Source organism: Mastigoproctus giganteus, chromosome 5, assembly GCF_048544385.1.
Source record: "Mastigoproctus giganteus isolate SK-2022 chromosome 5, ASM4854438v1, whole genome shotgun sequence".
Lineage (NCBI taxonomy): Eukaryota > Metazoa > Arthropoda > Arachnida > Uropygi > Thelyphonidae > Mastigoproctus > Mastigoproctus giganteus.
In genome coordinates this window covers 8,028,589-8,045,461 of record NC_143579.1, presented here as the reverse complement: position 1 = coordinate 8,045,461, position 16,873 = coordinate 8,028,589, and the positions used below count along the sequence as shown (strand labels likewise).

Here is a 16,873-nt window from a genome sequence, read left to right as displayed (position 1 = left end):
CCTGCCTTTGTTCTTACGAAGAGGACTGAGCATTTCAAAAGACCCTCTGCAGTGGTGTGAAACCCAGTACTGTTGTTTAAATTTAGGAATGTTGTTAGGAATGCCTGTTACTTAAATTATGAATCTACTAAGTATATCTTTAAAATTCGCTCTTTGAATGAATTGTAATTGAATTTCTGAAGAATTTTAACTAACGTTCACGGATACATTTAGTCTAAAACTATTTCAGATAGCAATAATCCTGTGTTGTATCTTATTTTTTGTATATTCATATTTTGTATATTGTATATTTTTTATTGTTTAATCTCAAAAGAAATTCTGTATACTTATTCTTAATTACCGTGGCTCCGCAAGTGCATATTATTTGCCAATTGTGCAAAAAGAAAAGCAAAGAATTCCTTCAATGCAATGCGGAATACAGTCTTGTGTACTGCATAAAATGCATAGATATGTCAACTGCCAACTGGAAAAAGATGTCACAGGCAGCGATTGACTCGTGGAAGGGCCCTTGTTGTATAAATCACAGGCAATCAAAGAAAATGCAGAAGAAACATGAAAATAACTTAGGCTCCAGCCCAGCTGATCCCTCAAGCCCTCCCGATGATGAACCTCAGTGTTTCAACTGTCCCTCGGATAGCCCACTCGGCAGAGTGGGCTATCTGAGGCCATACCTCATGACGTGGCATGAGAGCAGACAAATCGCTCCTTCTCTGACCTCCTTAACCAAGAAGTTTCACAAGATGAAATTCCAAATGAGCTGACCACAAAACTCATTTTTCAAATCTTGGACACTCACAAATCCATGATGGTCTCTGTTCTTGATGAAACTAAAAAAATCAGATCAGAAAATGCAGAATTGTGTGAATTTAATTATATTTTACTAAAGAAACTTTTGGATTTGACAGATCTTATTCAAAACTCCAGCAGGTCAGTAAGTCCTACATACAATTGGATGAAACCAATGGAAAATTCCACTTTCCAGCCAACCCATGCTCCTGTTGCAGAAGCCACTTACGCATCTATTATAAAGCAACCTCCATACCCTCCAGTATATGCTCCTATCCCCAGTCAGCCTCAGAAAACATCTAAGGACGTCAATTGAACTGCAAATCCACTCCTAGAAGATGTCATTTCCTCTAGGCGGCGGATAGATCTCATCGGAAGACAGCGGAATCTATCTGCCTCCAATCATACAGGCAGACGTCGACATCCTCCTCCTGTTGTGGGAACAGCCACCAACTCTACAATCAGAGAAATCCCCAGAACCAAAAGTTCAACCAAGGGTATTTTTGTCTTGAGACTCGAACCGCAACTTTGTGATAGAGAAGTTGAGCAGCACATCAGAACACAGCTGCAGATAGAAACAAAGGCAATAAAAATGATTTCTAAACACGAGTCGTACAGCTCTTTCTACATTCAATGCCAGCAAACAGACTTTGACGAATTACTGAAGGAACACTGTTGGCCTGTGGGAACTATCATTCGGCCTTTCTACGGATGACCCCCCCCCTGGCCCTATGTTACCAGATAGTGACTTAGCTATCGAAACAAGTGAGCATGAATGACAATCCGTGCATTTTTCAGATATCCAGGAATCTCTACAGGAAATAATGTCTACAAATGATTCATCTGTCTCTTTAGCCTACCAGAATTTCAATGACACTAACTCTTGTGAAAACATCTTTCTACCCTGTCACTTGCCAACAATTAAGCCAAACAACTTATGCCTTACCGCAGCATCAAAAGATGCAATTACTGTATTCTATATGAACGCACACAGTCTTGTAAAACATAATGATGAAATCCTCGCTCAACTGACATCATGGAATCTGCATCCAGACCTGATGGTTTTTACTGAAACCTGGTTCTCTCTTGAGGTTTCAATCCAAATTCCAGACTACTTTCTTTTTCAAAGTTGCAGAGGTGATTCAAAGTTGCTATTTATGTTCATAGTCATCTGCGCTGCTCTGCCTTTCCTATCTCAAATCTGCCTGATCAAGCTTGTGAACTCACTTTTATCCGCATTGCCTCTTTGGTGATCGGGTGTCTATACCAACCTCCCTCAGCTTCAGTTAACAGCTTCCTTGTAACTCTTGACAACACTCTATCTCATTTCACAAGCAAATCTCTAAGCCTTCTACCGATTGGTGACTTTAATGTTAACATTCCTCAAAGCTCATCCTCTCGGGTGCAAGACCTCCTAGATGTCATTACTTCAAATGGTTTCTCTGTTCTTACTGATGGAGATATCCCGACTAGAATGGGAGAGTCCCACAATTCCCTTCTTGACTTCGCAATTGGGGAATACTCTCTCACATATGCAATACTTGATACAAATATTTTGGATCATTGTCCCATCTTAATGGTAATCGAAAATGAAATTAATGAAGCAGAGATCATGCATACTTTCAAATCTATCGCTCCAGACTCTCTCAATCAGCTTTGTCATGACCTGAAGCAGTCAATGTGGGATGGAGTGCTTGCTACAAGTGATCCTGAAATTGCAACTAACTGCTTTTTTAAGCATATCCTAAATAACTATGAAATATACGTGTCATATATCAGGAGCCCAGGAAATAAAAAGGACACCAGGCCAAGAGGGAAAATATGCCCGTTCATCTCAAACAAGCTTTGTAATATGTTAAAGAAAAGAGACAACTTTGCAAGAATTGCTAGAGCAACAGGAATCGAGGCAGACAAAATTAAATGCACAATGTACAGAAACAAAGTCACTGACTGCATTCGGTCAGAGAAAAGAAAATACTATAGTTCTCAACTTACAGATATCATAACAAGCAATTAAAAATGGACAGTTTTGAACAAACTATTACCGGGAAGGAAACTGAAATCACGAAGCTATGTTGAAGATGTAGTTGAAAACGAGGTACTCATTTCAGATGACGAGCTAAAAGCTACTGCCTTCTGTAACACTTTAATTCAAGTGTGAATAACCTCTTTCAAGACGAACTTGACTTCACAGACAATGAAATGAGAGAATCTGCCAAGTACTCAGTCAGAAACTCTTTTTTTCTCGTTCCTCTCTCTGATCAAGAGATTTTAGAAGCAGGGAATCAATTGAAAGAAAAGGGAGCCCCTGGCTTTGATGAAATATCGTCTTGTTGTATTTTGTAAGTAACACAGAATTCTGTGGAGGACAGAGATTTAAAAAGTGTGTTGGGAGCGGTTTGTTGTGTAGTGTTATGATCTGTGGTTTCTCTGTCCATTTAGATGTTGGGCCCCTATTAGAACCTCCCAGTTGCCCACACTTTGCCACGAGTTGGCAGGTTAAGCATTGGCCGAAAGAGATTTACAAGAAAGTGGTAGAATTTAGACATTGATTAGAATTTGGCGGTATTGTTAGGGGTGTACTGTACTGGGTCGGTTTTGTAAGAGGGAGACTGAAGATGGGGGGGGAAACAGGTAGAAGGATGGGGACGATAGAGTAGGCATCCCCAAAGAGTTCAGTGGAGAGAAGCCCCACCAGGCAAAGTATGGGGGAGGCAGGGAGGGGAAGAGACAGAGACCCATCTCCTCCCTCCCCTGCCTGGGGATGGGGTTTTAAAGGGAACCGGATGAGAGTACCCAGCATTTAAAGAATTGGTAATGGATATTCGAGAAGTTGAAGCTGTTTGAGAGGGGCAAGGTTTGCCCCTCTCAAAAATGTGTAATCACAAGGAATGCAATGTGCTATCACCAGCAAAACTATGGATAGGATTTCCAGTCAATGGAAGAAGGTCATTAATATACAAGAGGAAAAGAGCGAGAGAAAGAACTGAAGTGAGTAATTACAGACCTCTAAGCCTGACCTTTCCAGGGAAAATAACAGAATCGGTTATTTAAAGAAGTAATATGTATTTAAAGAAGTATAATTGCATATCTTCACAGAAATGCAATTATACATTGGATCTGTTAAGGAGAGATCTTGTACGACCAATCTGATTAGCTATTTTGACATAGTCACAAAGAAACTGAATGGAAAAAAAATAATTTTCACGTTATAAACATAGATTTGAGTAAAGCTTTTAGCACTGTTCCACATAAAAGACTGCTGGAGCAGTTTAGCATTAGGGATAAGTAGCAGCAAGATATGGATAAAGAGATGGTTCAGTGACAAAAGACAAGGGTTGTTATCAATGGGACTGGTCTTGAACTAATTTTATTAGTGGAGCCCCTTAAGGTTCAGTGCTGGGTCTCCTTACTGTTTTCAATATTTATTAATGATACTGATGAAGGCATCAGGCTCTCTAAGTTTTCAGATGATACAAAGGTTGGAGGATGCAGTACTTATCGCCGTTCCAAGACTGGAACGGCGATAAGTACTGCATACCAGTCTTGAAGGCTCATTTTAGAGGATTTGTTGGTATGGGTGCAAAGAAAAGCAATAAGATTAGTCACTGGCACAAACGGGTACTCTTAACAAGAAAAACTTAATTTCTGCAATTGCAAATCTTTAAACGTTTCCATGCGGTGTGAACAGGTGGCTAGGGGGCACATGGCATCTTGTCTATTTAAAAAAAGAAAAAAAAAAACATGACCTTAAGTTTCCGTTTGTCTGACAATACTTCCTTGAGTTTAGGATAATAAAGCTGTTTACAAATTTAAGTTTTGACAGTAATGTGAGTTAATAAGTAGTATACGCTTACTCATGCCAGTCAGATCGTGAGCTCTCTTGTTTAGAATGGTTAACACCAGGACTATTATACTTGGAATTTTTCCTGTCGCTTGCAAAGTAAAACTCATGCCTTCCAGAATCTAGTGTGTAATCAGAAGTGCTTGGTCGAAGTGATGAGGTCTGTGCTTTTGGACGGGCACCTATTAAAACAGAACTGAATATTTAATTACTTCCAATTATGTTAACTATATTATAGTCATCTAAAACCATGGTAAAATATTCCCATTTAATAAACAGTCACTGTCACTCCTAAACCTAATCAAGAAATACCATTAAAAATTAATAAAAAATAATTTATTTTTAATAATTATCTTAAAGCTAGATGCAAAGAACTTGTTTAAGTAACAATAACAATAATCTTTAATGTCGAGACCATATACAGTAACGCGACCCATCACAGTTATGAAAGATAAGGACTTAGGTTTTACAGGTTTCTAAGGATGAGGGCCACACGACTTCTGAATCCATGATTTTGTTATCTGGCACAGCATAGAGTGTAGCACAACTGTGATTCAACATAGAGTGAAGAAGTCTGGCAAACCTTCTCCATGACTTGATATCAGCATGATTGCTTTTTCAAAACCAGTGCTAAGGTATTGCAGCCTTGCAATTCCTAACAGTTTAGTCTTGAAAATACTTCAGTCTTGCAAAGATGGACTCCAAATGTAAGACTTAAGAGTTCAAAAAAACTGCCAGCTGAGGTGTGTGTGGGAGGAGGGGGAAATATATTGGGGGAAAAAAATTGGAACAGGACTAGAGTATGTCTGTCATTGGCAAAAGTTAATGATGTTTTAGAAAAGTTATCTTTTATATATATATATATATATATATATATATATATTGTGATATTGTTGTACCTGTTGGTAATAATATTAAGAAAATGCAATCTGAGGACTTACATAACAAGTATAGGGCAATATTGAGAAAAAGTTGTCAGTTACGATTAAATTTGAAAATATCTGGAATTCTGCCCAGACATAATAGGAGGGAGTACACTGAGGTCAATCAATGTACTTCCTCCTATCAATTCAGCCCTGGAGACAATGCAATGTTCATGGGGATAAAATTTTTCCCAAGCATTGTCCACGCTTGATAACAGGGGAGACTATTTTTACAGCAATGGGGTACATTTAAACAGAAGGGGTTCACGATATTTGTTGATGATATCAAGGCAGTGTCAGGTGGGTCAGAAAACTGCTAGTTTATGGGAGTTACACAGACTAACAATAGCCACGAGCAGAGGCAAAAGTGTCTTCTTGCAGTGCTTCTACTGGAACATGCAACAGCATGAAAAAACAAGGTGCAATAGATTACAAGGTTTGTTGGGGAGGGGGCTCATGAAACAAGTAAATATATGGAGTGTATTAGCATTAGCCATATAGTGCAAGGAAGCAACAGGCTTTTGCTGCACCAGCCAAAAAATAAATAAATAAAAATAAATAAAATATAAACAACAAAAATAAAAATATAAAACTACTGATGTGGTCCCTCCTCATGTAGGCAACTAGGTCCCTATTCTGAAATTGTTTATAATGGTGAAAATTTTGTCTTCACTCATTTTACTATCCCCTCTTCAAGCCTTACGGACCTCAATCGGGTTCCTTATAAAATGCTTGGTTGTAGAGGTCTATAGTCCACATCCGTAGCTGAGTGGTCAGGAGCGGAAGTGCAGTAGCACACGTTCTTTGAGTAGACCGGGGTTCAAGCCCCTGACTGCTGAATACTGTCGATCTGCCAACCCGCACTGGACCAGCGTGGCAGATTATGGTCCAGTTCCCTCAGCATGAATTGTTGAGGAGGCTTCCATCCTGCAGTGGGTTGATAATGGATGCACTTTACCTTTACTTATAGTCCACATATTCAAAGTCTTTACTCATGTGGGTGCCCCTTCGCAGATCTCACCACATAAATTGCCATGCTTGGACCCTTTCGTGAAGTTAAATGTTTTTTTTTTTTTTTTTAGGTGATATCTCCATACAGGGCTACAGTATTCTAAGTGCAGTTGCCTTAAGGATTATGAACCTACCTGGACTAGAAAATATTCAATAAATCATCAATAAGTCACAATGGATCTTCTTTGCCACCTATCTTATATACTATTTTGAGAATTTCATGTCCACTAGTATAATATAAATTCCAGATCCTCTTCTGCTTTTAATTCAACACCACCAAGTGTATGTTATTTTGGGATTGCTATTGCTCATGTACATTCGTATGTTAATTACCTTGCCTTTTGCAGCATGAAAACATAGCTGCCACTTTTCTGACCATCCTCCAAGCTTATCTGAGTCATTACTAAAGGAGGGGGATGTTTAAATTATTAAAATTAGGGAACACTTAAATCACAAAATAATTACATCCTCCAACTGCGTCGATCATGCTATATGAGCAGCATTGCAAAATGTCATGCCCAAAAGTTCACTGATCCCACCATTGCAGATCTTCCCCTCGATTTTTCCCTCCATTATATTCTTCAACAGAAAGTTTTCCCTTCTTACTATATGTCTAAAAAATTAAAGTTTTCTTCTGTTGATGCTATGAAGAAGAATTTTAGGCTTGCCAATTTTATTTTATACCCACTCATTTGTTCTTCGATCAAGGTAAGAAATAAGTAGAATTCTCCTGTAATACCACATTTCAAATGCCTCAATTTTCTTCCTGCCAACTGGAAAAATTAACGAATCAATGATTCTCAGTTTCGTCTTTAGGAGCAGATCTTGTTCTCTCCATAATTTCGTCAAATCAGTGACCAATGTTTTAGCAATTTCCTGTCGTCTCTTTACACCATTTGAGCAGTCACTATTTTTATTTATTCTTGACCCTAAGTAATCAAATTCATCAACTTCCTCGACATTTTGCCCATTAACTTTCATTTTACTGGAACCAGGATTATCACCAATCAACATAATTTTAGTTTTACACGCATTCAGAAACAATCCTTTTTTTCTTGCTTGCTTCACATAATCCCCTCAGAGTTTCTTTAAGATGATCCTTGGAATTGCAAATTAGCACAGTATCATCTGCATAACAAAGGTTGTTTATCTTCAATCCTCCAATTTTGATGTCAGTCTCTAAATCTTCCAAAGCTTCGTGCATAATATCTTCGGCATCATCATCATCATCAGCCATTTTCAATCCACTGCAGGATGAAGGCCTCTCCAGCAACTTTCCAGTTCCTTCTGTTTTGAGCACTGGCCATCCATTTACTACCCACAAACTCATGAATTTCATCTATCCATCTCCGCCTTTGTCTTCCAGGTTTTCTTCTAGCTCCTCTTGGGTACCTACTGTTATTTTCTTAGTCCATCTATCATCATGTCTTCTAGCTATGTGTCCTGCCCAAGACCATTTTAGTTCTTTAGTTTTGATAAGAATGTCCTTTACTTGAGTTTGCTGCCTAATCCATGTTTGCTGCCTAATCCATGCCTAATCCATATCTTCGGCATAAAGATTAAAAAGGCAAGGTGACAAAATACAGCCCTGACTGACACCGTTACCGATTTTGAAAAAGTCAGTGTTTCCCATGTTGGTACTCGCAGTACCTTCCTGTTCCTGGTACAGTAGCTTAATCAGCTGAATTATGTGAATTGGAAATCCCATAATAGTCATTGTTTCCCATAATTTCTCATGTTGAATGCAATCAAATGCTTTTGAATAATCTATAAAACACAAAATGACTGGAACACTGAATTTTTTGCATTTTCAATAATCAGTCATAGACGTAAGGTTTGATCTCTGGTTCCTCTGCTCCTTCTGAAACCTACTTGCTCTTCTGGCATTTCTTCAAGTTTTCTTGAAATTCTGTTTAATATGATTTTAAGAAGAATCTTGCTAGCGTGAGAAATTAGGCTAATAGTCCTTTTAATTTGAGCAAATTTTTTAGATCTCCTTTTTTTTGGTAAGGGAATGAAAATTGATTTCTTCCAATCTGATGGCCACCGTCCCATTTCCCAAATCTTTACAATCATTTTATGAAAAAACTCTGCACCCTTCACACCTGTAGCTTTAATCAATTCCACTGGGATTTCATCAATTCCAGGTGGCTTGCCACATGTCAGTTCTCTGATGGCTTTTAAACTTTTTCCTTCAATGAAACTGGTTCATGATCACACTCTTGAAAATGGAGTGGCAGATCATTAGTGTCAGCATCTTCCTTAAATTGCATTCTATTATTATTAAAATTTCCCCCTTGGAGTCTTTGGACAGAACTTTTGTCTTAAGGACTTAAGACAAACATCACACATCTTCTTAGTATTGTTTTGTTTGTTACAGTATTCAATCTCTTTAGACTTTTGATTGATATAATCTTGTTTGTCCTGGCTTAAACAGCATTTGATGACTTTGCTCAGTTCCTGATACTCTTCATTTCCATGTACACCCTGGGCTTTTGCAATTCTTCTCTGCTCAATAGGTGTAAAAGTGACTTCTATAATCCATGGCTTCCTGATCTTTGACCTCTCTCTCTAATGTATCTATTTGCTGAATCCTTAATAATGCTTTTTGTATTTTCTCACATTTCCTCAGGCAGTATATCGTCATCTAGTTCTAATACAGCTTGAAAACAATTGCCTGTTTCAAGTATATAATCATTTGGAATATTTTCTACATCCAATCATCTAGGGAAACCCGTATTCGTGATCTTTTTCAGCTTGAGAATGACATGGAGTAGCCGATGATCACTACCACAATCTGCTCCAGGAAATGTCTTTGCTGTGATTACACTGGAATGCCACCTTTGCTGAATAAGAATGTAATCAATCTGAATCCTTGTTTTATGATCAGATTTCCATGTGTAAAGTCTTCTCAGGTGTTGCTGAAAGCAGGTGTTACATATGACAAGACTGTTCAGATGACAAAATTCAATTAAACTTTCTCCCCTATCATCTATCAATGTTGATGTCGGAGCATATGCAACTAAAATTGTGAGATTTTCTGGTTGGCTTTGAAGTCTAACCATCATCATTCTACTATTAATAGGATTGTATCCAAGAAGAGATCTTGAAATTCCTTATTCAAAATGACAGCAACACCATGTTATTTTACTTGGTCACTTCCAGGAAAATCAACCAAAAACCCATTTCCAGTTTTGAAATGACCTTGTCCTGTCCACATGACTTCAGTTGCTCCTAAAATGTCAATTTTGTACCTATCCATTTCATTGATGACCATGTCCAATCTTGCCCTCTTTTAAACTTTTTACACTCCATGTGGCCACATTTACTCTCTTCTTCCTTAAATTTAATTTCACAGGGCACACAGTTGCATCCAGGATCAGGTTAACAGCAGTTTTTGGAGTTGTTTTTGTTATGGTCTCTGTGGCATCAGATAATGATGTGGTATGTCATTGCCTACTACATGGCCGATTTTGAAAGGGGCTGGCTTTAATCATAGGAAGAGTCATCATGTATATCCCACGAGATGGTCTGGATAAATGACGATATACACCTAATCATCCCTATTTCAAAACAAAATTAAAATAAATTTATAAAGATATAAATAAGAGAGGATAAGGGAAAGACTAAAGCAACACCCATCTTTGGAGGAGCAAATGCACAGCTCCTCACCTAAGTGAACAAACACTACTTAAATAATACAAAACACGACAAAACAGAAACAGGGAGCTCACAAGCCCCATAACTTCAAAGAGACACCAGCACTTGAAAACTCTAAAAAAAGGGTCTTATTTCGATCATCAATCACACCATTATATTTAAATTTAATTCTATTTATTATGATTTAATTTCAATTTTGAGTTGCATATTTGTATGTTGTTTTGATTCATCAATTGTCGGAATCAACACCTAAATTTGCATTTTATTGGCTACATTTTCCTATTTATGCTAAAGAGGGCAGTGGCATGGTATATTTTGTGTTTAGTTGGTTCATTATTTCTGTATCCAGGGCATATTAGACACACCTTCAGCTGTGATAGCAATCAACAATTGAAATACGAATCCTTTTAGAACAATATGAGAAGAACATATGAGACTAATGACAAGGAAAAATGCATTAAATGATAATAAATTATCAAGTGACACAGAAGCCAACATTATGTATCAATTAGTTTGCAGGCAGTTTACTAAAGGTGTTAGGCAAGCTAAGACAGATAAGTTCATGGCCAAAAATGTAAAGAATTCTTTGCTCACTAGAAGGAAAGGGATTTTTTTCCTGTGGATGTGGATGGCATAACTATTGATGATCCTATTCTGGTTGTTAATGAACTGAATAAATATTTTGCACTACATTCATGCCAGAAGAAAACTTAATTCTGAGAGCTAAATGATTTTTTCATAACTGAAAGTGGAAGAGAAATTGCTGAAATCATTACTTTTTTTTTTAACTACTGACTTTGTTATTTTTCCCTATTAAAAAAAAACACCTGCAGCTTGAAGAATCTGTCCAATTATAATGAAAGAAGCAGTAAGGAAGTAAACCAATACATTTAATCACAATCACAAGAGAATCTTGGATGCAGGCTGGAGATGTGCAAATGTCTTGCCTATTCTTTAAGGGAGATGAAAGGATAAAGCATGTAATTACAGACTAGGAAGGATGACTTCTTTTTCGGGGAAAAATAAAGTCAGTGGTTAAAAAAAGTAATACAGAATTATCTTGACAGGATTGCAGTTATATGGCTATTTATTGTTGCTGTTTTTTGGACTTGGTGACACAATGGCAGAATGGTCATAATGCACCTAGCCTATGGTGAAAAGTAATGTATGGTTTCGTAAAAGGCTTGTAACAAAACTTAAAGTGCATTATAGCACGGTATCTATTTGAGGCTGGTAAATATTTTGGCTACATCCAGTCCAGTGTCTGCTAATAGCAGCATTAATGTGAAAAACATACTAATGGTGGAAAATGAGCCAAAGATAGCCTGCTAACCTCTGTTGTGTATGGTGCAGACAATAATTATATGCTAAACTATGAGCTGTATTGCAGGTAGAACATTCTGGTGGGTTATTTGCTTTAAGTAGGTGCAGATGAGTTAAGTGGGTGTGCCCTTTCAGTTACTACTATATTTACATGTATGTAGTCTAGCCAGCATAAATTCTTCTTGTCTGTGATCTCAGATGCTACATTTTCATGATTTCAGATATTTCTCTATACAGAATAACTTGGGTACTGCTATGAATTAAGGGATAGTTTAGTGGCAGAGACAGACTGGTTATCATTGACCACTGCTCTTTATGGACTAACGTTATTAGTGGAGTCCCTCAGTGTTCAGTAATGGCCACATACTGTTTTCGGTATTTATGAACTATACTCAGGGCCACTGCAACACAATGTGCCGCCAGTAAACGAAATCAAATTTGCCGCCCCAAAATATTTGGATTAAAAAATAAAATAATTTGTAAATAAAATAGTATTAATTTATTGAAAAAAAAAAAAAGAATTACAAAATATCTCATATAATATAAGGAAACAACAAATAAAAATAACAAAATCTTCTGAAATTCTGGAAATAAACTAAATTCTAAATCACAGTAATCGTACTCTATCACAATAATAAAATAAAAGGAAAATTATAATGTTAAAAAATTATACAAATTTATGCTTTCTTGCTTTAAGAGATGGAAATTTATTAATTATTTCATTTATGTTTATTTGTTCCAAAAGATCATTTTCTATTGGAATTATTGCCAAATTAGAGAGTTCTTGTTGACACATTATCAATCGTGAATAATTTTTGATTAATTTTAATTTTGAAAAACTCTGTTCACCTGAGGCAACTGAAACTGGTAAAGTAATAAAAATTCTTAATGCAATTGCTACACTTGGAAAAGTATCTGTAAAATCGTTTTTAAAAATATATTGTAACAATTCATGGAGTAATACTGTCTATAATATAAACCTGAAGTACTCTGAGTTCTTGAAATAATGCTAAACCATCAATATCAGACTTATCACGATCAATGTCACTTAATTTAATATGCAAATCTTTGCAATGATTTAATAAATCATCATCTGACCATTTTTTTAATTAAGAAATATTATAAAAGATTTTAAATATTTCTACATATTCTTTCATTTTTGTAAACCTTTCAGTTAAGGAGAAAATTATTTTCCATAATTTGAAAGAAAAAATTAATTTTGAAATTTTGTTGCGGATCCTGAATAGTTTCATCTCTACTTTCGTAATCGAAATGACGTTTTTTCAATCTTTTCCTTACAGTGCTTGTTTCTGGAAACGAAGCTTCAATGACAATGATAGTAGCCATATTATTAGCCGAATTGAGAATTTTTTTGGAATGCTTCCTCTGTTCTATTTAATTTAAAATATTCCATATATCAAAATTCGTTTTTTGGAGCATTTTACTTACCAGATTAATTTTATTTAAAATATCATGCCAAATATAATTGAACAAATAAATTTATAAGATGTTATTTTTAAGGCTATTGATTTAGCACGATACCTTGTTTCCATGTCTTTATTTTCGTCTTCAGTGATTTCAAGTGAAGCATCATAAATTTCTTCTATACGGTTTCTCAGCGGTTTAATGGCCACTATTCTACTTTCCCATCGGGTGTCAGACAAAGGTTTAAGAGGTAAATTAGTTATATATTTTTGAAGTACATTCCAATGATGGGTTGATGATAAGAAAAAAACATATAATTCCTGAACAATTCCGAAAAAATCAACTATTTCAAAGGAAGTCTCAGCAGCATCGTTTACAACAAGATTTAAGGTGTGAGCGGCACATGGAATAAAAAATGCTCTAGGATTAACTTCAAGTAATTTTTTTTGTAAACTACACTTTCCGCACATATTTGAGCCATTATCGTAGCCCTGGCCACAAATTCTGAATATTTAGATTTAGCTCAATAAGCAGATTTGATATATATTCAAACAATCCCTGTCCGGTAGAATCACTCACAGGACAAAATCCAAGAAAATGTTCATATATTTCAATGTTTTAGTGTTTATGTCTCTAAATACAAATCAAAGTATCACAGTCATCTGTTGAACATGACTTACATCGGACATTGTATCCAAAATCATAGCAAAATATTTAGCTTCTCTAGTCATTTCTAGTATTTTATTTGTAATATTTTGTGAAATTATTTCAATAATTTCATTTTGTATTTGGTCACCCAAATAATGCACGATACTTTTCGATTCAGATTTCTGAACATGGCGAATATCTAGGTGGTAGATGACTCTCATCAACCGGTGAAATACCACCACTTTGCTTATTGGAGGCTTGAAGTGGTGGAACCCATGTTTAGTCTCTAGAGCTAAGTTCCGGCCAACCCTTCCCTATCTCTTCCATCATGCAGTATGATTGATGATTTTTGGCGAGATCCAATATTCCTTACATTTCGTGGCGAGATCCAATATTCCTTACATTTCGAGGGTACAGCTCTAAAACGGTGTTCGCAGGCCGGCCGCTAGTTAGTACACCGGACTGAACCTATTGGTAACTCTCTAGGAAGCTTCCAGATCAGCTAGTGTATAATCTTGCTACCTCTACTCTGCCAGATAGTGACTGGAGGGAGTCCGAGTAGTGTGTATGCGGGGAGCATTGTCGAGGCCACGTTATGTCAAGGATCTGGGTATATTCTTACCACATGTACGCCATATCCAAAAATTTCATTACTTTATGCAGCATGTCCCACCCACTTTTTCTTACTATTGAATACACCATGAATTGTCAAAATAATAGAGCAAGCTTATCTGCGAAAAGACCTAAACCTCCCAAGGACTTCCTAATTCATTTCACAAATATACGTGGTCTCAATTCTAATCTCAACAATGTCCATTTCCACTTGCAGTCTTCCAAACCCCATGTACTTTTTCTGACTGAATCTCAGTTATCAGTTGATTCAACTACTGCTCATCTCAGATGTCCAAATTATTTGCTGTATGATTCCTTTCGTCTCAAAGGAGGTACTTGTGCATATGTCCGTTCTGATATTCCCTGTCAGAGACTTGGCAATTTGGAATCTCCTCTCTTTGATCTTCTCTGGCTTAAAATCTCTCTACCTCATTGTGTAAAATTCATCTGTTGTCTCTACCATTCTCCCAACTCCACTAATCACTTGGAGCTCTTTGACTTCCTCTCTTTGCAACTTGACTTCCTCTCTTTGCAACTTGACTTTCTCCAGTCCAACTTTCCTAACAGTGAGGTAATTTTCCTTGGTGATTTTAACGTTCACAACTCCAGCTGGCTTCCGTTTTCTAGTCACACCGACCCAGCAGGTCGAGATGCTGAGGCTTTTGCAATTACTAATGACTTAGCACAGATTGTTCATTTACCTACAAGAATACCGGACAATCCCAATCATACAGCCAATACGCTTGATCTTTTTCTCACAAACAACCCTTCTAAGTACAAGGTTGAAGTGAGAGGTCCTTTAGGCACTTCAGATCACAACTTGGTGATTGCCTCTTCTCCAATGGAACCTTTATCTCATGGCTATTCCCAACCTCGTATTGTTTGGCATTACAAGAATGCAAAATGGGATGACCTGCGAGACTTCTTTTCTTCTTTTCCTTGGTCTGATTACTGTTTCAAAACTTCTGATGTCAACGTTTGCTCAGATCATGTCAGTGAAATTATTCTTGCAGGAATGGAATCCTTTATCCCACACTCCACTTTAAAATCTCGTCCTTTATCTAAACCTTGGTTTTCCAATAAATGTGCTAAGGCTGTCCAAGAGAAGAACGTTGCATATCGTAATTGGCTTGTTTCTAATTCTTCAGTTTCATTTTCTGCCTACACCAAAGCTCGCAACAATTGTAAAGCAGTTATTAATCAGTCCAAACTAGAGTTTGAACAGGCTAAGAGTAGAAAACTTGCTTCTTGCCCTAATGGTAGCCGAGCATTCTGGTCTCTTGACAAAGCTATTGGCCGCAACTTTTGCCCATCTCTGCTCCCACCTCTGTCCAAACCAGATGGTTCTGTTGTCACTTCAGCCAAGGATAAAGCTGACCTGCTAGCATCCCATTTTTCTTTGAGCTCATGTATTAATGATCTTGGTAAAACACCTCCCACCATTCCTAACACGTTCCATTCAATGCCTCCTGTGGTCTTCCGTCAAAAGGATATCAGAAGGATTTTGATGAATCTTGATGCTAAGAAAGCTCCAGGTCCTGATGGTATTTCTCCACTTGTTCTCAAAACCTGTGCTCCTGAACTTACTCCTATTCTTTGCCGCCTTTTTTCACTTTCTTATTCCAAAGGTGTTTTTCCTTCTGCTTGGAAATTTGCTCATATCCAGCCAGTTCCTAAAAAGGGTGACAAATCCCTCCCATCCAATTATCGTCCCATTGCAATTACTTCTACTCTTTCTAAAGTAATGGAGAAATCAATTAACCGCCAACTCTTAAACTACCTAGAAACCTTCCGTCTGATCAACGATCGCCAGTATGGATTCCGTCAGTGTCGATCCACTGGTGATATTCTGGCTTATGTTACCCATTTATGGACTAATTCAATGGAAAGGTTCGGTGAAACACAAGTAGTTGCTCTTGACATCTCAAAGGCTTTTGATCGTGTTTGGCATAAAGGTCTTCTAAACAAGCTTCCATCTTATGGTTTGCCAACTGTTTTTAGTAATTGGTTATCCAGTTTTCTCTCTGATCGCTCACTGAGGGTGATGGTAGATGGCTCTCTGTCTTCTAACTTTTCCACTAATGCTGGTGTCCCCCAAGGTTCAGTTCTCTCGCCCACTCTTTTCCTCTTGTATATCAATGACCTTCTTCCATTGACCGGAAATCCTATCCATAGTTTTGCCGATGATAGCACATTGCATTCAACTTTCCATTTTGAGAAACCTTGTCCAGCTCAATCAGCTTCAAGTTCTCGAAAATCTGCTGCCAATTCCTTAAATGCCGATCTTCAGGTAATTCTCCAGTGGGGCAAAGACAACTTAGTTGATTTCAACCCTTCTAAAACTCAATCTTGTCTTATATCTCGCAAAAAGGATTCATCTGCTCCTATGCTTATCTTTAGTGACATTCCGATTTCTAGGCAAAATGATATATCTCTTTTGGGGATTACCCTGACTTCTAATCTCTCTTGGCACAAGCACATTACAAATATTGCTTCCTCTGCATCTAAAAAACTTGGTTTTCGCTTTCGCTCTCGGCGTTACTTTTCTCCCAAACAGCTGCTCACTCTGTATAAATCGCAAATCCGCCCTGCCATGGAATATTGTTCCCACATCTGGGGTGGTGCCCCCAAAACCTCTCTC

At 37.3% G+C, this 16,873-nt stretch overlaps 1 protein-coding gene across 2 annotated transcripts in view; it reads right to left on the bottom strand.

Annotated features, from left to right (window-relative positions):
• Nucleotides 1-16,873, bottom strand: part of LOC150085151 (uncharacterized) — a 274,128-nt gene that overhangs the window by 8,548 nt on the left and 248,707 nt on the right. For both annotated transcript variants that reach the window (XM_090373050.1, XM_090373051.1), the window contains exon 12: nucleotides 4,644-4,812. In XM_090373050.1, coding sequence (XP_090229176.1) covers nucleotides 4,644-4,812 — 169 coding nt within the window. The remainder of the gene's footprint in view (nucleotides 1-4,643; nucleotides 4,813-16,873) is intronic.